The sequence below is a fragment of the Acanthopagrus latus genome, chromosome 8 (assembly GCF_904848185.1).
Source record: "Acanthopagrus latus isolate v.2019 chromosome 8, fAcaLat1.1, whole genome shotgun sequence".
Taxonomy (NCBI): Eukaryota; Metazoa; Chordata; class Actinopteri; order Spariformes; family Sparidae; genus Acanthopagrus; species Acanthopagrus latus.
The window spans coordinates 12,324,330-12,350,329 of NC_051046.1; the positions used below are offsets into that span (position 1 = coordinate 12,324,330).

General features: G+C 42.8%; 2 protein-coding genes across 5 annotated transcripts; both read left to right on the plus strand.

Annotated features, from left to right (window-relative positions):
• Window positions 1-455: 455 nt before the first annotated feature.
• LOC119024440 (transcription factor 12-like) lies at window positions 456-12,146 on the plus strand. Of its 4 annotated transcripts, none has more exons than XM_037107262.1 (14): window positions 456-631; window positions 2,924-3,023; window positions 4,299-4,441; window positions 4,529-4,652; window positions 4,745-4,812; window positions 5,198-5,294; window positions 5,386-5,459; window positions 6,794-6,970; window positions 7,178-7,345; window positions 7,706-7,823; window positions 7,963-8,116; window positions 9,570-9,799; window positions 10,855-11,032; window positions 11,143-12,146. In XM_037107262.1, exons 1-13 carry the CDS (start codon window positions 563-565, stop codon window positions 10,995-10,997), a joined length of 1,665 nt encoding a protein of 554 aa, XP_036963157.1. In that variant the 5' UTR covers window positions 456-562; the 3' UTR covers window positions 10,998-11,032; window positions 11,143-12,146. The 4 variants fall into 4 exon arrangements, with proteins under 4 accessions (XP_036963157.1, XP_036963158.1, XP_036963159.1 ...); XM_037107263.1 differs by having other exon boundaries at window positions 7,966-8,116; XM_037107264.1 differs by lacking the exon at window positions 7,178-7,345.
• A 1,288-nt stretch (window positions 12,147-13,434) lies between these two features.
• LOC119024813 (cingulin-like protein 1) lies at window positions 13,435-25,814 on the plus strand. The gene is given in 20 exon segments (XM_037107928.1): window positions 13,435-13,564; window positions 15,369-16,315; window positions 16,389-16,483; window positions 16,972-17,034; window positions 17,036-17,066; window positions 17,167-17,262; window positions 17,358-17,506; window positions 18,762-18,903; window positions 18,992-19,204; window positions 19,988-20,194; window positions 20,285-20,389; window positions 20,548-20,700; window positions 20,898-21,068; window positions 21,361-21,513; window positions 22,866-22,955; window positions 24,140-24,223; window positions 24,597-24,721; window positions 24,955-25,063; window positions 25,155-25,318; window positions 25,411-25,814. Coding segments are annotated over 19 exon segments (3,162 nt in total). The 5' UTR covers window positions 13,435-13,564; window positions 15,369-15,373; the 3' UTR covers window positions 25,481-25,814.
• Window positions 25,815-26,000: the final 186 nt, after the last annotated feature.

Genomic DNA, 26,000 nt, shown 5'->3' on the forward strand with positions numbered 1-26,000 from the left:
CACAAACATGGGACGTCATGGGAATGGGATGACAGCTGAGCAACAAAATGCACAACCCACACACTGAAGATAGCTTTTTTTTTTTTTTTTTTTCACTCTTTGCTTTGGTGTGGTCAAGGTGGGTTGGTCATGTGTGGGTGGGGAATTCCCCTGATTATTACAAGTGTAATATACATTATTATTCTTGATGCCATCGTGCACAAACAGCGTGATTACAAATCAACAACACACTAAACACAAACGAATAAACTGGCTTGGTTTGTGCTGTAAGTGAATTTTCTCTGATGAAATGAATAATAAAAAAAAAGGGTTGCTCATGACGGTTTGTAACAGGCTCGTGGTACAGTAATAGCATCAGCCCCTTGGCCACCCCTCTCTCTCTGCCTGGAATGGTCCGGCCCTCATTTGCATAAGTTGTCTGCGGGTAGCTGCATGACCAGCAGGGGTAGGTTAGGGGAAGGAGTGCATGTGGACTACATACACATGAGTAGAGACACGAAGAGGCGAGCTGTGTGTGGACTGTATCGTGAGCCTGGAGTCTTGCACTGAACCAGACAGAGTTATGTACTGTGCTCATCCTGTGTCCGGCACAGGCAACAACTCACTGATGTATTGCTACAACATGAAACCGGTGAGTACATTTTCTTTATGTTTTTATTTCTCTTTGATTTTTTTGTTTCCCTTTAATGTATTTTCCAGAGGGATGCATGGCACTGTGAGTGTGTGTTTTGGTGAGGATGCTGTTGCACTCTTTTAATTGTCTTCAGAGATGTTGTGATTGTTTCTGTTCGACTCACGCAATGAAGTTTCCAGCAATGTGTGCGAGGTGATGGTGTGATTTCAAAAAAATTATAAGAGATTTCACGCAGCCTGTATAAAAAGTTAAGGGTGTTGTAATTGCATTTGTGGAGTTTATGCTCTGCACACATTTGTTGGGGATGTGAGGTTGTTTCATCTGGCTGGTTTGCATGTGTGAATAAGAAGCAGAAGGTGAGAGGAGGTTTGTTTATTTATTTATTTTTTTTATTTGAGACGTCATGTCTGTAGTTTGTGATGAATGTGTGAATGCTGTGAAGCTTATCCTTCCTCACAGGGTTGCAACTTGAGCTGTTCATACAAAAAAAAAGACTTTGTGTCACCTTACAAGTTAAAAATCTCTGAGCCCTCTCCTGTTCATCTCTTGGTGCATATTTCTTCATTTGATTTGTTCATCAAACTCAAAAAGATGAAACCGAGCTCACATGAGAGCATCACACAATCAAAATCAGATTAGCCACAAATCATACGCCATGCAGAGCACCTAAATGAATGCAAACACTCAGCTGGCTGCCACTCCGGCAGCTCACTCACTTGTGGTTTCATGTTGACAAACCCATGCTTAAAATGCACCGGTGAGACTTCCTGTTAAGCACCATGTAGTCAAGCCTCGCAGCAGCAAACATCTTGACATGAAGCAGATTGCTGTTATTTCTATTTGATTTAACCCCGCTATGTTGGAGCAGTCCCTCCACCACTGCAGCCATTATCAAAGGCAGCTTTGATCTCTGTGAGACTAACCATATCCAGACATCGTGGATCACAGAGGCAGAAAATTGGTTGCATGTGGCTGGAGTTTGCCATGGTGGAGCACAGCATAGGTCCTGAATAGCAAGTTGATGTTTCACTCATCTGGCATGATAATGCTGTGTGTATTTACAATAGGAAAAACAGTGCGGGTGTTTCGTTCCTTCTTTGTACATAGTTTTAGTGTAAAATAACTAAAGCCCAGGAGGTGACAGGTTGTGAAGAGGAGCTTGATTATTTCAGGCCAGTATGGAGATTTCATAGTGTTTGAATTCCCTCTTAGTTGGCGAGATTTTATTTGCCCCTCATCTTGTGTGATGCCATGATTGATGGTTCCTAAATCAATGCTATGCTAAAAGAGGATGCCATGGTGACGGCCCCTCTCCAGTGGGGGCCAGAGAGGGCGTGCTGGGGCGGGGGTGTGACCATTATTAACGGGTCGCCTGCTATGCTGATGGTAAGGAGGACAATTGGCTTTATCCTCCGCCATATGCTGCCCATGGCGGCTCAGACGGGCCCAGTGTCGGCAGGGGCTCCTCTGTTTGGCCTAGCCCACAATCACCATGGGACTCATGCCAGCCAGGGTCATGGCTGCGTGTGTGTGTGTGTACTTAAGTGCGTGCGTGCGTGCCTGTGTGTGTGTGTGTGTGAGCATACTCAAGAGAGTCTTTAATAGCCTGCTCTACAGAACTTGTCGTCCGGGTAACTGACACCCCATTGATGCTGCGCAGGGAGGTTTATTTTCATTTCCTGGGGCACATCAAAGCAATCGAGGGATGTGCAGGTGCAGCCCAGACCTCTTGGTGTGTTTGAGTGAGCGAGCATGTGTTGGTGTGTTCTGTGTGCATATGTGCAGTTTCCAGCCTCCGCGCTTTACACTTTTTTTTTTTTTTTTTTTTTACACAAAAAACCCAAGGTAACTTAATGTTGAATCTGTTTTCTATTTACTATATTTTGTTCGCCACAGGAGGGGATCATTAGCCCGAGACTCAGCTCTCTGTTGGGTTTCTCTCTGAGGACAAAGTATGAGGAGGCCTGTAATTCAATTTTATTTGGAAATCGTATCCCAGTCTTCTGAAGCCAGCCGAACCTGATCGCGATTAGAGCAGGGATTTCTCATGGTGAATGGTTCCTAAATCCGGATGAGGAGGTGCATGGATCTGCAGCTTATGGATTATCGCAATAGCTCTAAGTGTGCATCAGCTCTCTGCTTTGTTTTCGTAATACTGTTGCTTCAGCTCGCGCTCGCAGTATTCACGCTTGTGTCAGTAAGATTGGTCCGAGTGATACAGGCCGCACAGGAAAAAATCGTCGCTTGTGTTCATTGTGTTTTGGCTTAAAGTTGTTTCTCTCTCTTTAGGTTTATGGGCAGTCTCCCACTAATGACGACATCAACCAGAACTCATCCCCACATCCATCCATCAAGGCCCCCAGCAATGTCTTTGCAAGCACCTTCTTCGGTGAGCTCAAATAATCTGAAATGAACATCTATCGCCACAGGGTGGACATCAGTTTAATGAGAACATTTCGCATTTGACAGTATTAAAAAAAAAAAAAAAAAAACAGCCATCAACCAGTTCAACCAAAAAATGTACCCAATTCAGAACACCGATGAGCTGCTTCGCCTGATTAGATGTCTAAATTGGAAATGAATTCAGATCAGCTGCATTGCCCTTTTCGCAGTGTATTATTTTGTTTTATTATCATTTTGTTTCTCCTTCGCTTTAACATCTGCATTCCCATTGAGATTGAGAAAATTTACAAGGGGATCCTGGCAAAGACAGCAGCACAAAAAGTTTCAGTGAAAGGAACAAAATGAAACAACTTAAAACAAAAAGGTCAAACTTAAAACAATCCATCAATTAAATCAAGACAATGATTTTATTATTTTCAAGGTTCAGTTTGTTTACCTATGATATCATGGAAATTTCATTCCCCCCATCTGAATCAAATAATGCTGATTGCTGAGCATAAGAAATAATAACACACTGATGTTTAACAGGTTTAGTGTTTACACCATCTTAGTTTAGTGTATTAGCATGCTGACACTGGCTAATTAATGTTATGGGGCTGATAGGAATGTTGTCAGTTTTGGAGAAATTTGGTAGGAAACCAAAGAAGGATCACCAAAGTGAAATTAAAGTGACGGAGACTAAACGTGCTGTTTAGTGTTTAATGGTTTCAAGGTTCAGTGTGTTGGATTTAGGGAATCTATTGGCAAAAATATAATTTGATATTCATCATTATGTTTCCAGTAGCACATAATCACCTGAAACTAAGAATCTTCGTGTTTTAATCACCTGATAATGAGCCTTTTATACCTATAGAAGGAATGGGATCTCTCACACAGAGGCTGCCATGTTGCACTGCCATGTTTCCACTGTAGCCAAGAATGGACAAACCAACTCTAAAGAGCGCGTTTCAGGATTTTTAGCGGCGTCTCTGGCATGCTGGGAACGGGAGGGTGAGGAGAGGCGTATTCAGTTGGTCGCAATCCGCAACCTCACCACTAGATGCCACTAAATCCTACACACTAGTCCTTTAATAAGCTTTCAAAAACGGTGCGTTCCTCCTCACATAAAGGTTGTCATGTCTGAATTAACATGGCCCAGCCAGTGACTGAGTGATGGGGCTTTATTGTTTCCACATAGACTGCGGTAGAGCTTAATGACGTGACAGGCTGCTTGAGAAGCTGTTCCTGTGCAGGCTATAACATATCGTTAAATCCATTTTAGAGGGGACGAGCAATTCTCCCGACATCTGGAATGCTGTAAACGGGCTGAACCAGCAGGGCTATGAAGGTGCGTTGGGAGCAGCCACAGCCCACCAAACACAGCCGGGGAGCTACAGCAACCTGCCGCCGCCGCACAGTCACCTGGTGAGATTTACCTCCAGGACCTTGGATTTTGACAGCACAGCAGTTTTGAACCCCTGCGGATTAAATGTGTGTTTATTTACCGTGCAGGACTACTCCCCGCACTCAGCGATGGCTGCTGATATGAATAGGGGCCTGCCTCCAATGTCCAGTTTTCACCGAAACAACACAGCACCACGCACTCCGTCGATCAACACCTCAGAGAATTCAACAGGTGACTGCGAGGAAAGACTTATCATCACTGTTTATTTAAAATCATATTTGTCTTTTTTAAAAATTGTTTTACAACTGCTGTCTTTCCTTCAGTCTCAGGGAGCCAGAGAAATGTGTCAGGATCACAGACAGGCGATACCTTGGGCAAAGCTCTGGCCTCTGTAAGTATGCAGCACCTTAATCCCATTAGACCGGCTCATCTATGCTGTGCTATGTTCAAACAGTCAGACCAGAGCATAAAACCACGCCCTGAGAGCCCCAGAGCTATAATGCAAAAGGAAAATAGTTGTTCGCCCCTGGCAGTAACACAGTAGTGCATAATAACAAAGTGCTGCTGGACTTTTTTTTTTTTTTTTTTTTATTGGCTGCCGCTGACTAGTAAAATGACCAGAATTGATGAGTTTAGTTCAGGTTACGAGCTCTGCTCCAAAGGCTGTGGCAGCGGCAGTAAAACCTTACGCAGAAATGACAAGTTGTGCTTTTAAAATGATCCATGTCCTGCTCCCACTCACGCCCCTCCTCCCCTTTTTCCATGTCTGCCACCAGATTTACTCCCCCGATCACACCAGCAGCAGCTTCCCCTCCAGTTCGTCCACACCGGTGAGGTCTCCGTCCCCGCTGCCAAACACAACTGAACCTGCAGGTGAAATGACGTCGCATGTCAGAGCGAATTTTATTTGCATTCTGTATTTTCCAAATCCTTCATGGACTAATATTATTTTTTCTTCTCTCAGGCACCAACATGTGGCCCCGGAGTTCAGCTCAGGCACCAGTCTCACCACACTACGAGTCTTCTCTTATATCACTGGTAAACACCTCATTTGATCACATGCCTACAGTTAGTCAGATAGAGATAATGGATTGGCAGACGGATGTCTGAATAAATAAAAGTAAAAAAAATATTGAATATCCCAATATATATTATTTAAATGCATAGAAAGTATATTAAAATAAACAAACAGTAACATTTATAGGCCATAGACTTGTGAAAAAACAGTATAATAATAACGCTTGCTTAGTTCAAGGTTTTTGAGCAGAAGTGAGTCGCTTAGCAATAAACATCTGGGAGGACCTGTAAATGGCTCCGAATGGGGTGAAACATCAATACTACTAATCTCATGTGTTTGGAAACAAGCGTATTGAAGAGTTAGTTAAGAATATTAGTACCATTCTCATGTTTGTCCTGTAAACATACGGCTACACCAGCGTTCGTTAGCATAGCTTAGCATACAGACTGACAACACTGTGCAACAGCTAACTTGGATCTGTCCAAAGGAAACAACATCTGTCTACCTGATGCCCTGAAGCTCACCAACAGATATAAGACATTGTATATTTTCTTGTTTCTTTAATCTGTAGGAAAGCTAAAGTGTCGATTTTGTAGACACGTGCAGACAAGCGTGCCTGTTGGACTGATCTTCTGTTAGCTTCAAGATCACCAGGAAGTCACTGTCAGATGATGTGACAGTTGCATTGATCTTGTAAGCTAAGTCTTAACAAGAATGCAAGTAGGCTTGTTTTCCCCAAATATGAAAATATTCTTACCAGGTTTCAGATGAAAATTTAGACCTTTTTTGTCAGGGTTAGAATTTTGATTAGTTTTCAAAACTGAGCTCTAAAAAACTGCAGATCTTTTTAAAGAATAAATTTACAGCTGCAATTCATAAAACAAAATGTCCCCTTTTAATGCATTTTACTTAAAAATATAATGGATATGATGTGTAACATTTCTACATTAAAACATCTCAAAATTACTACACCTGTTTTATATTTTTTTGTAGAGTTGTGTTCTTACATTATCCCAAATGTTTCTAATGTTCAAACCAAGAGAAATCTGTTCTTTACTGAAGATAATGCTGAGATTCATTTGGTCACCTGTTGCTGTAACTTCTGAAAGAGAATCAGAGAGTGGGGACAGCAAATATGCATAAAACTTTCATTACCTCGTCCATGAACTGTTCTCCCTGAATCACATTGTCAGCATTGTTGATTGTTTAATAGTAACGACAACAGCTCCCATGATTCCACGCTACTTTGGTTTTGTTTTCGACTGAGACACCTAGAGCGGCAGAAATTACCTACAGTGGGTTTAACTTTGGTTTCACATGCACCAATTTCAACTCTGTCTGTTGGTGTTTGCAGTCTCAGGTGGAGGACCGACTGGACAGACTGGACGACGTGATCCACGTCCTGAGGAACCACGCCGTGGGCCCCACAGCCGGTCTGCCAACCGACATCCACGGCCTGCTGAACCAGAACCACCATGGCCACCCGGGATCCGCCAGCACTCTGCCGCTCACCTGCCACACTCCAGCCATGGTTAACAACCATTTCTTTGAAGTATTTAATGAGGGACAGGGTAGCATGTGTGGAAATTCCATTTGATGATGATGACGATGTGTGTGTGTGTGTGTGTGTGCGTGTGTGTGTGTGTGTCTGTCTGAGCTGGCATTCAGTTTCAGGAATCTTTTCCACCCGTTATGACTGCATGTTTTCCTCATGTAAAGGTTGTTGTCCTTGAAATAGGAAACTGAGCACAATGGGAAAGCCCGTCGCCCTTGTATGGAGAGCGTACAGTATGTGCCGACTCTAATTCCACAGTGGGGTGATGGGGGACGCCTGCATCGCGCACTCCCATCCCCGGCATGTTTCCCTTCCAGCAGACCAGGGGATTTTGGCCCAGCTGGAGTGGAAGTATATGCAGGGAAAAAGGGGTTTTTAGTCTAATCCTTTGGGGGGGAGGGGGGGTATTAAATTCTCTCACTTTTATTTTGCCAAATGATGTGTCTGTTGAAGCATTCCTAAAGAGAATTAGTAGTATGTTTAGGGAGTGTATAGTAGTTTTAAGAGAGGGATTAAGATTGTCTGAGATTAAATTAATTCTGTAGAGCGAGAGATCTACCCGAGAGGGCAGATGTTTGGTCTGTGATTTACTTGTCACTGGTTGGATCTAAGAGTTGTATAATGTATGCAAACTAAGCCAGGCTCACTGTCTTGAGAACGCATTATCTATTATTTTTTTTGTTTGTTTGTTTGTGTATGTGTATCATAAAGGTTGAGGCTATCAATATGAACAACAACCACTCAGCCTTCCAGAGCCGCACACAAAATGGCCACCCGTACCCGGCCAGACAGAGGGCCACGCTGCAGCCCATGCAGGCTGGAGGCAGAGGCGAGTTCTTCCTCTCATCTGTCCGCCGCTGCATATATTTCACCTCCCTTAATCTGCACTTTTGACCCTTTGAGCTACCGGGACTGACGAGATGTCACAGTCTTAACGTTTGCCGCGCATTGTTTGTGATCTCCCACAGCAGGTCTCGGAGTTCAGGGTAATCTGGATCTGAAGATGGAGAGCGGGGACAGGGAAGAGATGATTCACACCAATCACAGTCACAGCTCTGACAGCCAGAGATCGGATGAGGAGAGTGAATTCAAAACACACGGAGAGAACAGCGGAGAGAACAGGTAAACAGGCCCACTTCCCGGTTCCCACTAAGTATAGAAAATAAAGACTCTCTCAGCCTCATTGGGCTGACATGTTTCTGGTGTGTGTGTGATTAATAACCTGCAATGAAAAGAATGAATGAACTCAACTGACTTCAGAATAAAAGTCCCTCACTGAAAAGCAATTATTAGAGCTTTCTTTCCTTTCGGTTTCGCCAATTTAAAACGCTGTCAGACCCCCCGCTGTGACGGACAGCTGTGTCCAGGCCAGCCTATTTATCTCTGCCTCGTGTTTCTTCTTCATGTTGTATCATCTGCAGTGAATTAAAGAAGGAAAAAAGAAGCGCTGTCAGGACAGTAAGGACATCTGTGTTAAAATGGGCAGTGCTGTAAAAAAATACCCAGAAGTCATACGTGGAGAAAAGTAGAAGTACAAATTTCATGTTAAAATGGTCTTGAAACATGTACTTAGCTACATTACTTCCCTGACTGTGGGGTTAACCAAAGAAAAAAAATCTCTGAAACACAAGGGGCCCAAAATAAGTAACAGTGTTCTGTAAATGATCCTGTTAAATATCAATTAATCTGCCCATTATTTTTCTCAGTTCATCATTTTCTGTCAATCAACTAGACTATTGATTGATTAAGAAATTGTTGCAGCTCTCTTTGTGACATAGGCTTGGGCTCACATTTTTCTGATTCCAGCTCCTTAAATGTGAAAATTTCCTGGTTTCATTCGTCCCCTGTGACAGTTAACTGAATGTAATTGGGTTGTGGACAAAGCAAGACATTTGAGGACTTTGTCTTTGTCTTTTGGGAAACACTGATTTTTTGCATTTTTCGCCATTTTCTGACATTTTATAGACCAAAGAACTAATCGACTGATCAAGAAATGAATCAACAGTAGAAAAAGAACATTAGTTGCAGCCTTAATTAGAGTGCATGTCCTGATGTCTGTGGTCTCAGCGGTCACTTTAGGACAGACCTCTTCATGACATCAGCTGTGATGCTCCACTGTATGTTTCCTCTTTATCTTCATCTATAATCTAGTTGATGGATATTGTTGCTGGTTTTTTCGTGGAAGACCCCTCCAGCAGCAATTTGACCACTGGACATTTTTATGTTTCTTTTTCAAACTGTAAAGTGCATTTCTTTTTTTTAATCAGTGGTTATTGGCTGAGATTTATTTGTATTTTATTTTTTATGGATTCATAATTGATAAATGTGCACCTGACCACAGTAACTTGTAGTCAGTGTACTGTGTAATGTTTCAGAGAACAAATGAGGACAAATGACCTAATAACATGATGTCGGCTCAGTGACCAGCAGAGGGCAGAGGAACACAGTATAACTCAACACAGAAGCTTTCAGCCGGATGCATAGTAGTTTTAACAACACAAATCTGTTCTTTTTTTTTTTTTTTTTAAAGATTCAATCAACAATTGTTTTTTGTCATACCTTGTTGGTGTTTTAGTATCCACGAGGATGAAGATCTGAGCCCGGAGCAGAAGGCCGAACGTGAGCGCGAGAGGAGGATGGCCAACAACGCTCGCGAACGCCTTCGTGTGCGGGACATCAACGAGGCTTTCAAGGAGCTGGGTCACATGTGTCAGCTGCACCTGAAGAGTGAGAAGCCCCAGACCAAGCTGCTGGTGCTGCACCAGGCGGTGGCAGTGATCCTCAGCCTGGAACAACAAGTCAGAGGTCAGTCACTACTACTGCACTATCAGATCACTACTGTATTATTATCATATACAGTGACCCCAGTGACAACAGATGTTTTTTTTTGTTTGGACAAATGCTTTATCATAATTTCACAAACTTTTATGTCCTTACAAACATGAAATTTGATATAAAATTTAAACACATTTATTTTAATTACATTTATATGTTAGAACTAAATACTGTAGATAAACAGTTTTCACAATATGGTAACCATTAAAGTTACAGTTAGAATTCTTCCCATATCAATCATTTTTGATGGTTTGACTTCAGTTTTCTGAGGTTAAACTTTTTTAAATGCATTTCGGCAACACTATTACACATTTAGCAGAAATGGTTCTGGTCTGGTTAGTTTCAGGCACAAAAAAACACTTGGTTAGGTTTAGGAATAGGTCATGATTTGGCTTTAAATACCTGGTTTTGTTGCGAAAGACAACACTTGAGATGTCCTGAATTCCTGTCATGAGTTCCTGTCATGAATATCCCGTGTTTGTCACCATAAACGTGGCAGAAAATTCTACCGAGAAGAAATCTTGAAACGCAGTCATGAACTGTAGTGACTGGCATGAGAGCCTTCTCGCTCAACTCCACCACCAACAACTCCACCTCGAGATATACAAATTTAATTTGAATGTGATGTTTAACTTTAGTTGAAACATTACAGTTGTGAAACAAAATAAAATAAAAAATGTGTAAAGGTGCTAAATTAATGTAATGTGATCGTTACATTACATGAATTGACATGTAGTCATTTGATCTGTTATTATCAAGAATGTATGATTGCAGCAGCTTAAAATTCCTGCTAACATTGTATTGAATAAAGACAGCAGTACACTTAAGTTATTATTGTGGCAAAGTATGATACACAAAGGAAATAATGGCAGAAAAATCACCAGCAGAAGCAGAATTCATGAGATATTTCCCTGCAGTTTCCTCAATACACACGGGATGGAAATGAATAACATCCACATTCTGCCAGACATCTACAGTTTCTTTATTTAGTCAAATACTGACCTATTGTTTGTCGAATCCCTCAGAGAGGAACCTGAACCCGAAGGCGGCATGTCTGCGGAGGAGAGAGGAAGAGAAGGCGTCTGCAGTCATGACGGATCCGCAGTCCATGCACCTCGCTTTCCATCCCAGTCTGACAGACCCAGCAAACCCCATGGGCCACATCTGAGCATCTGATAGGGACTTCATCAGACGCAGAATCAGGTATGTGACATTTACTTGTACATTTTTTTTTTTTGCATGCATTAATAATATTTACATGAATGGTCTTATTCTGTCATTATCTCTAACACCACTGTGTCTTTGTTGTCCAGATGTTGATTGAAGAACATCCCAGGAGCATCCAGCTGTTTTTGGACGTCCAGCGTTTTCTTCTGAATTCGGACCAGACCCGCGGAGAGGCCGACCTCTCTGTCTGTAAAGTGTGATGCAGTCGAACAATCATCTCCTCGCTTCCCGAAACAGACTTCTAACTTTGTGCCTAAACTTACTTGTAACAGACAAATGCATTGTAAGCTGCAGATGTTTTGTACATATTTTGTATATTTATTGATTATCCGTCTGTTTGAATATATTTGAACAGTAGTGACAGGGTCTCATCTGCAGAACCAGATATGTTTCCGACTGACTTTTACAGTGTATCACTATTTAAACAAGTACACTCGTGACTTCCACCGAGCTCAGAGGACTGACATTCCCACATTTGTGTGTTCAGATTTAATTTGTCCTGTAGTGTGTGTGTGTGTGTGTGTGTGTGTGTGTGTGTGTGTGTGTGTGTGTGTGTGTGCTTGAGCCGCTGCGTGAGAGTGTGTGTTGCAGGAGTTTGACCATTCTGTGAATGAACAGATCTCCGAGAATGTTCTTTAACATCATCTGCTGTTTGTATATTTGTTACAGATTTGTGTTATAGCACTGTTACTGCACTGGCGGACAGGATCCCTCTTTCTTCTTCTCAGTGTTGCTCTTCAGATGTAGTCGAAGCTCTTTGCATGTCTGAGTTTTTAAATGGAAGATTTCAGCTTTTTATGTAACTTATCTTTTATACAAATATTGTGAATTTCATAATGTCTCTATTTACTTTTATCACTCTGATTTTACACAAGAAAAGCCCTTTTTGTGCAGTTTGTCTAGACGTAGCCACATTTCATGCTCTGAGCAATCCAGTATTACAGAATAATTGATGTCTTTGTTTGCATATCACACCACTGAACAAATAATAAATAATAATCAGAAATACTCCTATCATAACATGTACAGTATGTGTACAGTTTGAAGTAGCCTACAGGCATGTGTCAAAATGATAATGTAGCAATAAATGTTTTTTTCAAATAGTTTGAGTCTGTTTGAGCTGTATTATATTTTGGTGGGATAAAGTGCACTCACCTGCTGTGTATACAGTACTAAAGATGTTTGCTTAAAACTACCAATACAACAACACAGCTGCTCCATACAAGAAGACAAAGTCCTGCATTCTTAAGTTTAGGAAACACTGCAAGTGAATTAGCACGATGAAACTTTCCACAAACTTACCACGCAATTAATTAATTTTGCATACATTTCAAGGACAGACATCTGAACTCACACATGGACGTTTGCTTTCTGAAAGAAGTTCAAACTGGTATCGCTGGTCCAGGAGCATGTTTTGTAGTAGTCTTATTTTAAAACAGTTTATTGGATTAAAAGAAGCCTAAATAAATAGTAGGATGGAAGGAAGTATAAAGTCACAGAAAATGGAAACATTCAAGTCATGTACAAGTAACTCAAAACTGTATTTAAGCATAATACTTGTGTAAACGTATTACATTTGATCATTGCTAAAAAAAAAAAAAAGAAAAAAAAAAAAGAAAGGTAATGTAAGTATTTCTCATGTATTATGAAGGAAAAGCATGTAAAAATCACAGAAGACCATGTGTTTATAGAGGAGCTTATGTAAAGATTACTTACAATTAATGAGTACAGTGTTGTGTCATAGATAATTGACAGTAAAGGTTACTAAAGCACTCTTGATGAGAATAGAGTTTAAGAATAATTAGGAGTGGTAGGAAGGATTTCTATCATTTTGATAATAAATTGAATTCTGCATTTTTTTTCCATTGCAGTTTTAGTTCATTTAAATAAAGGGATAGGCTAAAGGTGCTTTACCAACTGTCTTGCAAAAATATTTGCAGGAAGAAAAAAAAAAACAAAACATAAACGTGACTGAGGGAGGAGACACAGGGAAATCCACTTGAAACCACAAATATGTTACAGCCTTGCTGGCTCCCGTTCAGTTATGCCAAGAGCCTCCTTCCTCCCTCTGACTGTCTGTGTGACATTTCATTATCACAGGATAACACCGTGATAAATGGACTGATTGTTCAAATCGTTATTAGTTTCCCATAAATTCATGTATGTCATCATGCGCAGCACTGAGGAGCAGCAGTCATATGCTTTGAATGTCTGACACGGAGGAGTCAGTGAACGCCTCTCTGGCTGAGCGATCGTGTCCGGGCGGAGGCAGGACGCTGTGAGCGGACACAGGAGGAGGAGGAGGAGGAGGTGGTGGAGGACTCTGTTCAACACTCAGACAGGACACACAGCGGGTAAGTTTCAGCTCTGATCGATGTCTTTATATCCAGTGTTTCCTCAAAGTAAGAATCACGGTGTTTGCTTCTGTCGCGACTTGTTGTGTATCTGCAGCGTGTTTACTTCAGGGACGTTAACGTGAACTTTCTCCCAGCTTCACTTCATCTCTCGGTATGTTGCTTTCCTCCTGTAACAGCCTACTACACTTGGACTTGGGGGAACCCTGTTAGTGTTTATGTTAGTTAATCTAATGTACTTTTCCCCTAACTGTGAACTATTTATTAAAAGCTGAACAGTGTAGGTGAGGTGAAGTCATCAAATAGAACCAGATGAGCTCAAATACGCAGCAAACAGTCAACTTGTTCCTGTCTGGACTTCATTGATAACTTGAAGTTTACACATAAGTGTTAGTGAAGTTAAGAAGAGGCAAAGAAGAGTGATGTAAAAACAAAAAGAAATCAGTAAAGCAGCCAGTAGAGCTGTAGTCAATTGTGTTATTTAAGGTTAATTATCAGTCAGCAAATATTTTGGTTCCCAGGTTTCAAGGCATCACTTTGTGTTGAAAAGTGGTGGTGGGGACATACGGGCTCAGATGGAAAGGTTTCATCAACATGTGCAATTGAAGGCCAAGTAACAAGCGGGCATGGATATTTACATGGTCAGCTCAGTAGCTGGCTTCAACAAGGATATAACCACCGTTGGTTCCTCAGTAGTGTTAATTTTGTCCTTTATCCTGTGCCATATTTTCTTGGCACCCTGAGCACTATAAGCTGAATGCCTTTTAGTTCCATTATATCAGAGAGGAGGCAGACATCTAAAAAAAAAAATATCTGTGACTCACACCTAAATGATCTAAATGGTTAAATATCACTACAGGTAAGAGGAAAAACATGTATTTTTGATATTACGGTGAACTGTCCCTTTAAAATGACTTCTCGACCAAATACCTTTTGTGAGGGTATCCAAAGTTTATAACCATAGACTTGTAAAGCTGGTAATACTTGGATTTGGGGGTTTAAATTGACACATTTAAGGATTTTCCACAACCTGGCAAACCAAAAGTTATTCTTGTTAATGAATAATGACTATGAAGTTTAAGGAAGAAGTTTAAAATGTCTAAGCAAACTAAATAAACAATCTCTTTGTGTTCATGACTGAATAAACTGAATAAACAAATTGACCTTAAAGGACGACACGGTTTCATGCTGTTTTACTTTGTTTATATTTAGCGGACCCTGCCACCCTTTCTAGCTTCAAACAGTGTTCTGGATACCTTATTTTCCTCTGAGAACAGCTCTTTTATGTAGTTATGGCAAACATACATATTACTTCATTTGAATTTCTTCTGCAAAACTGCATAGTGGTCCTTTAATACAACCATGATATTAAAGCCCTGTCATAAAACAAATCTGAGTCTTAAATTGTTTATTAGAATTATTATCATAATGTATTGTCATAAAACAGCTTCTATCTGTTGTCTTATCAGTTAAAGTGAGCGCTCTCAGGATGGCACTCTGAGGAAGACACCGTTTTGTCTGCTGCACAACACCTCTTGTGTTCTTGTGTTTCAGCCTCACAGTAACACACTTGTTGACAATCATCTTCCTCGAGTGTTGCACCATGAAGTGGGTGACGACACCTCAGAGACCTCGGTCGCTCAGTTGTAGTCGTCATGCCGTTGGCTCAGCTTTGGCTGTACAATAGTACACTGTCATGAGCACACAGAAGGAGCTGTTTTCATTGCACAGCAATATCAGGCTCTTGTCAGTGTCTATTTATTCTGTCTTCTACGTCGGCTGAGTGCAGCTGTGTGAGGAGCTGTCTGTCACTCTGTCCCGGTGTGGCTCTGGCCCAGCTCCTCTGTTGTGTAAACACCAACTTCAGCTTGACCAACCTGACGCCTCAGTCCTCAGTTCCCATGCGGCGTCAGTCTTCCTCAGTCTCATTTCTAACACACCGGTTTGTGTTTCCACAGTCCCGATGGAGTCTCACAGACTGAGCACAGTGCAGCAGCACAGTCCCAGAAGCAACCAGGAGAACTTCTTTGGAGTCAGGGTCGCGGTCCAAGGGATTAAAGGTCAACCCTACGTGGTTCTGAACAGTTCTGGCCAGGAGAGCCACCAGGACATCTCTGTGATCACTCACCAGTCAGGGTACAATCCAGGCATGGTGAGGACGTCTGTGGATGGAAGACAGTCTCCCTCTGAGTCACAGAGGACTGCAGCCTCCTCCGTGTTTCATTATCAGAAACACCCTGAGATTCTGAGACCTTATGACCCTGAGAGTAATAACCTGAACCGAGTAGTTCCTCCACCGGCCTCTTCAGTCGCTCAGCCAGGGCGCACCAACGTTCCTCCTAATGGGAACAAACCCAGGATCCCCCTGCCTGCGGAGAGCCTGGAGGTCGAGCAGAGTGAGGTGGCTCAGACTCAGACGCCTCCTTCAGGTCGACACCTCCCGGGAAGGTCCCCAAACTCAGTGGACACAGACTCCATCGTATCTGTAGGGAAGCTAATAAGCCAGTTCAACAACAGCCAGCGGAGGGGAAGGGGTGGCCCGAGGAACAGGCTGGATCCGGAGCAGTGTCGGAGGTCACGCAGCGCGGACAGCAGTCGAACTTCAGACTCCTCGTCTTCGTCCACTTCCTCCAGCAGAGCCTCGTCTCTGAAGGCCATCAGGGGCGAGACCCCAGGTGGGATATATCCTCCAGGGTCAGCCAGGGCGAGACTCCTCAGCGGAGAGGTCTCTTTGGCGAGCAGGAGGGAGGAGAACAAGCCCAGCACACTGCTTAGAGGACAAAATGGAAGAGACACAAAGACACCGCCGATGTCTCCACATGCTGCTAAACTGCTCCACAGAGCAGAGAAACCCTCCATCACTAGCAGTGACCAGACTGATGACTCTGATGAAAGAGACATGCAGGTAATGAGATTTGCACCTGGGCACAGTTTTAACATAAACAAGTGTATTTATCGGCTGTATGTTCTCTAACCAGGTCACCCCTGATCTTCTGAAAGGACAGCAAGAGGTCTCAGTAGACCCACCTGAAGACACAGCAAAACAGATACCGTTTACTTACCTCAAGGATGGGTAAGTGTCCGTCAACACTGAGCACTTTTAGTTAAAGGACATTTTGGGAAATATGGCTGTCTTGCTGAGGGTAAATTTGAAGATTGATACCACTCTCGTAACTGCACCTAGAATATGAAACAAACCATTTCAAAAAAATGCTGAGCTTTCTTTAAAACAGCTTGATGAATGAACTGTCTTGTCATTCTCTTATTTTTTTAACCTCCGGCCACCTCTCGGTGATGAGCCTGTGGTTGTGTTCATGTAGGGTTCATAGTCAGATAAGGAGGTGCTGCTCCAGCTGTGTGAGCTCAGGCAGCAGTCAGGAATGCTGAGAATGAACTCGTTTCCACTGATAAAATAATTCCTTCACACGGAAAGTTTTAGGATCCAGTGCGAGCTGGAGAACAAATTGTTCTGCCGCGTTTTTATTTTGCAGCTGACTCAGTTTGATTCTGCCTTTACGCTCTCTGTACTGTGTGCCAGTGAAGTGTTGTCTTTCTTCTCAGGACGACGGATGATGACTCCACCACTCAGAGGAAAGTCAGCCAGCTGCTTGAAAAGGTCAACAAGGTCTGCTGAAAATGTGGAGGAGGAGGAGAATGTGTGTGTTGGGATGAGATGTCTGCCAGTGTTGATCCCTGTTCAACAATATTGTAATGATGATACTGTGTTGTTTGACATCTCCTTCTCCGCTTCTGCAGGACTGTGCGGTTGAGGTGGCGCTTTTGCGGGAGAAACAGGCGGCGCTGGAGAACAAAGTGTCCGAATTAAAGCAACAACTGGAAACTGAGATGAAGGTGCAGTGCGGTCACATCCTGCTGATTCACCTCCAAAACATTCACTTCCTGTTCCTGTGACTGATGACGTTCCTTTGTGTTGTTGCGTTGTGCAGAATGAAAAGACTCTGGCCAAAGCTTGTGAGAAGGCCAGAACAGAGAAGAAGAAACTTCAGGAAGAGTTGTCCAGAAGTCAGGAGGAGCTCTTCAAACTCAGGGACAGACTGAAAGACATCGAAGAAGAGCTTCAGTCTACCAAACAGGAGTAAGAGTCCGACATCCTCGTCATTCAGCAGCGTTCACAATCAAAACTGTGCTGTGTAAAAAACAGGCAAAAGAGGGCTGTAAGAGAGAAAAGAAATAGTCTGACACTACCTGTCTCTCAAATGGGGTGATGTGTAAGATATAGCCAGAGTTTTAGCTAAAAAACATTATAAAACATCAAATAACATCATTAATCTCGGATGAAGAAAAAGAAGTCTATGGTGTTTCAGTGAGGCCTACTGGAATTAGCATGCTAACCAGCTAGCCCCGACTTTGTCCCTCAAAAGGCGATAGCCTAAAGGCCTCGGTAGTTTCGGCGAGCAGCTAGTTCGCTCTATAGTCTAATAAGTAAACAAAGTAATGTCACAAAATGTCAAGAAAGGAAATAATTTTACAGCTATTTTACTTACCAAACAGAAACATTCAACTGTGCGCTTTCTGGGTTCAGGTTTTTTTCTTTTCCGAAGTTCAATTGTCACCGCTTCATAAACCAGACATAAAAGAAGAAAAAGAAAACTTCCCCAACATTGTAAATATGAAACAGGAGCAAACAGTTGATTAGCTTAGCTTAGCATATATATATATATATATATATATATATATATATATATATATATATATATATATATTTCTCAGCTACTTGAAGTCGCTGCTTCAAGGACAGCACATGTGTTTCTGTCAGGATTCAACAAATGAAGTATGAATTAGTGAGCTTCAGGTGTGATGCTAGGTGGGTCTTGTTAGCTTTGGGACAGAGCCAGGCTAGCTGCCTCCTGCCTCTGTCCAACCTTTGTTAATGCTAAGCTAACCGGCTGCTGGACGTAGCCTCATATTTGTGTACAGTTGTGAGAGTGGTATTGATTTCGCCCACCTTTCAGTAAATAAGCATACAATAAATATTGAACTACTCATTTAAATGATGCCAGTAGAAAATATAGTTAGATGTTTTCAATGGACAGCAATGAAATAGTTTTGAAATGCAGAACTAAGCTCAACTTCAGCTCAGTGCCGTGTTGCACCTTTCTTTAACTGAGCTTCTGCTCACACTGTGAGGTCGTTCAAGTGAACTGTGATGTATGATCTGATGAACGTCATTCGACCGAGCACAGAGTCACATACCATTTGGATTAAGAGTGCAGAGATGCTTTTTTGTTATCTCGTCCAATCCTGCATCTTTCTAAAACTTTAAAGCGGGCCTCTTTCTTTGATATGAAATATAAATCTGTCTTTCATGCATATTTGTCCCATGTTGTCAGGCTGAATCAGATGAAGGCAGAGAGAGCCAGATCTAAGACGGAGATGAAAGACCTTCAGCTGCAGCTCTCGGAGATGCACGACGAGCTGGACCGAGCCAAGAAGGCCGAGGTGATAAATACAGAGAAAGAGGTCCTTCTGAAGGTAAATGAAACCACATGAGCAAGACACACTTCACAAATCAACAGCAGCTGTACGGCTCCTTCACTGGGTTTTGATTGATGTTTGGCAGGACATGGCGCAGCTGCGTGTGGAGTTTCAGGAGGTGCTACAGGTGAAGGAGGAGCAGGAGGACGTGCTGCACCGCAGGGAGAGGGAGCTCGGTGCCCTGAAGGGGGCGCTCAAAGAGGAGGTGGAGACTCACGACAGCTACATGGCGGCCCTGAAGGAGGAGTATGAAAATGAGCTTGAAAAGCTGCTCAGGGACTTGGATCTGGCTAAAGAGGTAACAGAGAATACACACATTTCTACGTTGTATCAGACATCGCTGTGTTGGTGTCGTTTTTACAACAACATAATTCATGTTACCCCGGGACAGTCTTTACAGCTGACCAAAATGCAAAAGAAGTTCTCATAGGGAGCAAGCTGAATGGGTCAAGCGCATGACTTTAACTTTAACTTTAAGACTGTGTTGAGCCTCAACCTAGAATGTTTATTTCAGCCGCTATAAAACAGTGTGGAGCTGAGCGGGTTCAGAAAGTGATAGTCATGGTTTGTAGAAGTATATCTCAACAAATGAATTAAATCTTACACCCAATGAGATTTGCTCAGGCTCTGGTTAAGCAGATGTGAGTGGTTTATAATTTAGAGTAATAAAGAGCTGTCAAGTTTGATATTCGATTAAGCTTGATTGAATTAAAGGGAACTGTTGGACCTTGACAGAGGTATGTGCTCTACTGAGTGCCATTCTAGTTTTCAGACCAAGCTGACTTATTATTTTTACTTTGTTTTTTTTCCGTCAGTTTGGTCAAGCTCAGTGAAATATCATGTTTGGGGTTGAAATGGACCCTTTCACTTTGTTCCCACAGCTTGTCACACAGCTATGAAATTACAGAACCCTGATTGGTTTCGATGTTGCGATGACGACCCCGTAGCAACATTAACCACCAACACAGTGATTTGAAGATCGTGACATTTCTGCTGTTTCTTATTCCCAAAAGCTACAACTAGTCGGTTTTTTTTTTCTGCTTCTCCTGTTTATCATGCGTCGTTTGGTCCTGTCTTCCAGAACAATGCTCTGCTGGGTAAAGAGAGGGTCGACGCAGAGGAGGAGACGGGCGCAGCCAAGGTGCAGCTGAGGGAGCTGAGCCAGGAGAGAGATAAGCTGCGAGAGAAGGTGCAGGAGCAGAGCAGCAAGGTGGATCAGCTGAGTCAGGCCATCCAGGAGTGTAAGACCACTGAGAGACTGCTGGAGCAGAGAGCGAAGCAGCTGGAGGTGGGAAACGGGAGCAAATTCCTGATCTACATTGATCTGCTTTCTCGATGTTTCTTGAGTTCCTCTGTTTTTTTCTCCTTGTCTCAACAGAGGGAAAAGCAGCAGGTTGAGGAGGCGCTGAAAGACGTGAGGAGGAACGAGGAGGAGATGTGTCAGTCCAACCAGTCGCTGCTCACTCGCCTGGAGGACGTGCAGGTAAAGCGAAGCTCTAGTGTCCGATTGACAGCTGCTCACCATTAACCAGCACCGTCTGATGTGTCGCGTCTCTGTGAAATGTCAAAATATAGTCTTGAGACACTTTTTCAGCTCTAATCGAAGCTCACAGACTCCCCTTTTCTTTGTTTTGTTTCCAGAGTAAGCTGACCAAGCTAAATCATGAGCACAGGGACCTGAAGGAGAAGCTTAAGGAGGAGAGGAAACAGATAGAGGAGCTGTGGAACGCAAAGACTGAACTGGAGGATGAGAGGAGGCTGCAGGACAGGACAGTGGAGCAACTGCAGAGAAAGGTGAGGGGTGGAGTGAGGTTTTTTTTTTTTTTAAAGTCAAAGGAGACCTGAAAATCTGTTTTCTTAACCCTGAAGCCGCATGAGATCGTCATAACAGCTGATGTTTCTTAGGCTGGGTTTGGATGAATTATGACATATTTCCTTACACCTAAAGAGGTCCACCTTATCTCACTGTGGACGCTCTTTGTGTATCTCAGATGAATATCATCATGGAGGAGTGCGAGGCGTCCACAGATGTACTTCAGAACCAGGTCGACGAGGCCAGAGAGAGGAGTCAGAGGGAGTTGGACGAGCTGCGGAGACAGCTGCAGGAAAAGGGAGCAGAGCTGGAGAAATCCCGACTGGCCGCCAAAAAGCTGCAGGAAGAGGTGTGGTGCTCATTGTCTCTCTGATTCATTAGTATGTGGGGTCAACTGTCCTAGTCACAGAGAAAATAAAAGTCGACACGAGGATGGAAAAGGAGTTATGTCCCTTTGTTTCGGTGTTTTTCTCCTTGCGCTGACACACGTTTTGAAAATGTTTCTGTGAGATGAAACAGAAACGAGAAAGTGTCGTCTCAGAGATGATTAATTCCTCATTTGTTTGATAATGTCTGACTGATCGCGGCATGTTACCTTATCTTGTGGCGTGTGTTTGTTCTGTGCTCTGTTCTTCGTCCAGCTGCTTCCTCTGGAGGAGGATCTGCACCGGTGTCGCAGGGAGCAGCAGGAGGCCCTGCAGAGGGGCCGGCAGCTGGAGCAGAAGGTGGAGGAGCTGGAGGAGAGGAACGCAAGCACAGCTGGGGAGAGAGAGCGACAGGTCAAACTCATGGAGGTAAACGCCTCGGGAACCTTAACTAGGGAAACTTGTGGAGCTGAAAGTTGTCCTCCATTAATTCAGTATTGATCTTTCACAGCCAATCAATGTCCTTTCAAGAGCTGGATTAAAAAAAATATTGTTGAAATTGATGCTGAAGCAGAGATATACTTGTATGGATCCAACTCACTGACTGTGTGTGAAATATGGATGGGGTTCCAGATCGCCCTTGCATTAAAGCTGCATTCTTTCTAATGGCCTGCAGGGGGCGACTCCTCTGGTTTCAGAAAGTAGTCTGGTCGTATGAAAGCTTATGAGAGAATGACCTTCTATCTCAGCTGATTTCTTGACTGAGTTCTTGAACAGTTTCTTAATGAGATTATGATGTTGTCAGTCTCCACCCTCTCAGTGTGTTTTGTCACGCCTGGCTCCAAAAACAAGACAGCAATGGCCTTGATGCTGATTTGATGTTTCAAAATGGTAATCCTCAAAGCACAGGGTGATATCAGGGTGTTTTTACACTGGATCCTAAATTTCCTGTAATACAACTGGTTATTGTCTCTCATTGGACCCAGTTTGCAATGCAAGGTTTCTTTCATAGATTTGTACTCTCCAAACTCTCCATTAAGAGTGGCAGAAGACATTATACGTCCGGTCAGGTCAGCGGATCTGAATATCCCACAGTGGATCTCATCCTTTAATTACAGTTTGAAAATAAAAATCTTTCAAAAGTCCATAATAATGTGTTCAGATGCTCTCTGACATAATGACACACTGTACGCATGTTTACTAAAATGCTACCATCCTAAACTGATGAGCATCAGGAGCTTTGAATTAGAAAGTGAACTCACTCTCGGTCACACACACCTCAGGCTATCACATATTTTTGAGGTGTTTATTTGTTCAGGGGCCAGTGTTTGCGCTCAGCCGTTGCTGCGAACTATAAGGGTGCTGCAAAGAGCCGTGGCCAAAACATCTCACAGCTCAGCACTGTTTGCCTTGCTGATGACAAAACATTACACAGCGTCACCAGTATTCACTCTGTTGACACTGCGTATCGACCGAGGAAGCCGGTGTTTACTGTACAAAGTTATCAGACCTGTCTGGGTGTTCTCGGGAATCTTCTTTCACTATTTTCAGTTTCGAAACACTCACATGCACTCAGCAGTGAACAAATGCATAAAATCTTGACTTATTTGTGGTTATTATCTTTGTATTTTTCATCATGTATTGTTTTTTTTTTTGTTTTTACCACATCCTCCAGGTTTAGTTTCATCATGTCCTTTATGTTGGTAACACGACAGAGCAATGCAATATACGTTAACTTGACGTTGTTCTGACACATTTTTCGTGTGTTCCTCTCCCCTCAGGTACGTATCAATCAGCTGGAGGAAGATCTCAATGACGAGCGCGGCAGTGCTGACCGCCTGATGGAACGATTAGACAAGACCAAAGCGCAGGCAGGTTTACTCTCTCGCTGTCTTTGCTTTTCTTCTACACAAACTCTAATTTTGTGTTTGGTGATGTTCATACACTTCCCAGAAGGTGAAGAGATTAAATTATTCCCTGTCATAAGTTTGAACACCCAGCCCTACATCTGTTTCCATCATAAACAGATTTAGGGCTGAGCGCTCAAATTTCCCCTCAGACACCGAAAGCTGCTGATTGGTGTTTCCCGGCCCGGCCGTGAAGCAAGTTTTGTTTTTCTTTCTCAACGTTTGCATTGCCCTGAAATATGACCGAACAGCTCCGCTGTCATATATGTCTCTGATGTCAGCATATGAGAATCACATCCTCAGCAGGGCTGTAAAGTAGGCCACCATTCATAGGAGCAAACCAGTGCAGACTAATTGACACAAAACACTGTTTTGGGTGCAGTGCAAAAACAAAAAAAACAGCTAACTATTGTGAGCAGCTATTCACACTCCCTTCTCTGGGCCTCTGGATGTTATTAGAGAGGAAAGAGCCTTCAGATCCGACGTGGCTGCTTAGACTAGACAGCATTTCCTCTGAGTTTAGGAGTTAAGCTGAGAACTTCTCATTTAACCTGAACGTGCCTTTGAATGGGCGGTGCCCTTTTAATAAGGATGGCCCTGTTTTCAGTCAATATGGAAGGCAGATACTGAAAGTACAAACCCATATTTATATAGTTAGAAAAGGGAATTAGTTAGTGGTTCAGTGCCCACATAAACATTTACATCATGCTTTATATTATATAGCAATCTTACAACATTATATTATTAACACTGTAGATTATTAATACAGATGTGTCAATGTTTAAGCAGCATTTTAGCTACTTTATATATTTATATATGAAAGTTGTTTAAATGAAACCGTCTGTAAAGTTTAGAGGGAAAGTATCTGCAATGTGACAAAGGGCTCCAACCACACACTTTTTTTGTGGTCATGAGGTCATAACACAAAAAGTTTGGAAAGCACTGGTTAAGTCTGTTCCATACAGTAACCACAGCTGTCAGGGAAATGTAGTTGAGTGAAAAAGTACAATATTTCTCTCTGAAATGTAGTTAAGTAGAGGTATAAGTAGCAATAAAATGAATAAAACGCTTGAGTGAATGTACTTAGTTACTTTCCAGCACTGCTGAATGTTTAAGCTGGGCTCTCCTCTCTGTTGGTTGTGTGACAGATGGATCAGATGAGGAACGAGCTGATGCAGGAGAAAGCAGCCAGGCAGGACCTGGAGTGTGACAAGACGAGCCTGGAGAGACAGGTACTGACCCCTGACCTCACACAATGCTTTAAAATGGAAAACTATGCATAGATATGTACACATTACTCCCTGATGCCATTTAAATGTTTGTGTAAACCTACTTAAATCTGCCCTGAGGGATGTTATTGCATCCTTGAACGACTTGCATTGTTTACATCTGTGTTCACTAGTTTTGTTCTTCCCTGCCTTTTCTGGCACAGCGCTTTATTTCTTGGCGCACGTGTGTCCTCACGTTCTTGCCTGTAAATAAACAAAACAGGAATGGCACTCATTAAAACATTCATTCATAGCACTACTGCTCGTAGAAAAAATGCCTCTTGGGCACCTAATGCCTAATTAATAACAGTTGTGACTGTTTCATGTCCTCCATCAGAATAAAGACCTGAAGAGCCGAGTGACTCATCTGGAAGGATCTCAGAGAACCAACCAGGATTCACTCGTCTCCAAACTGAACAGCCGCATCCAGGAACTGGAGGAAAGGCTGCAAGGAGAGGAGAGGTGAGCATCAAATAATTGCGCTCTAGCTGATGAATGTATACAGAGCTTATATTTAGCAGGAGAACGCTATGAAGAACACTTTGGATAATGGTTCCAATCAGATACTTGAGCGTCATATCAAGTTCCCCGTGGTTGTAAGAGTGAGAGTATCTCTGATCCACAACACACTAGGAAGGTGTTGAGTTACAGGAAACTGCAGCGGCGACTTGATCTCTTGGTGCTTCTGCCCTCAGAGACAACAACAGCCTGCAACAAGCGAACCGCAAGCTGGAGCGCAAAGTGAAGGAGATGAAGATGCAGGCGGACGAGGAGCACGTCAACCTGCAGAGCGAGAGAGACCAGGTTAGACGCAAAGGAAGAAAGTTATCATCCTGTAGCTGGGAGCAGCAGCTTTGACTCGTGATTCAATTTCTCACTTCTGTGAACTCTGCAGCTGACTCAGAGGCTGAAGACGGCGAAGAGGCAGATGGATGAGGCGGAGGAGGAGATCGAGCGTCTGGAACACGCTAAAAAGAAGCTGCAGAGAGAACTGGACGAGCAGATTGAGGCCAACGAGCAGCTTCACGGCCAACTGAGCACGCTGAGGAACGAGATGAGGTGACCAGTCACCTTCTGCCACTTCTGAGTTTCTTCTAAATCAAACCATCTTGTTCTTTCTCTCTTACGATTACATTTTTTTGAATCAACAGGCGAAGGAAGAAATCCCCTCCTCTCATTAGGGACGACGTGAACGAGGTGGATGACTTTGGATCTGATTGACTGACGGGCGTGTGATGAAAAACAGTCATCTCCAGACTTTATGAAGGAATGCTGGACTGTGAAGAATCCCTCATATCATAATTCAACATAATTCCATTAACAACTCAGGTGTGATTGAATTGTGTTTCCAGTTGTGAGTAGCATGGCACCTTTCCAAGGCTGACCTCTTGTGGCAACATGTAAAACTACAATATCTGACAAACTGTTTTACAATGCAACAAACAGGCTTATTTACCTCTACTTTTTACTGTTTTCTAAGTTATTTCTTTGCGGTGTGAGTTAATATGATGCAAACTGCAAATCTTAAACCGATTAATAAACATATTAAAATGCATTCCGAGCACTCAATCATGTTTATGCGCCTCCGGAAAACTCTTAAAAACTTTGAAATGAATCTAGTTGTGTGATGTTTTTTGCAAAGTTCGCCCCGCACACAGATGAATCCGAAAAACAGATTTGCATGTAACTGAGATGCAATAGAAACTACAGCTGTCAATCACTCTGCCCGCCCTCTGCCGTG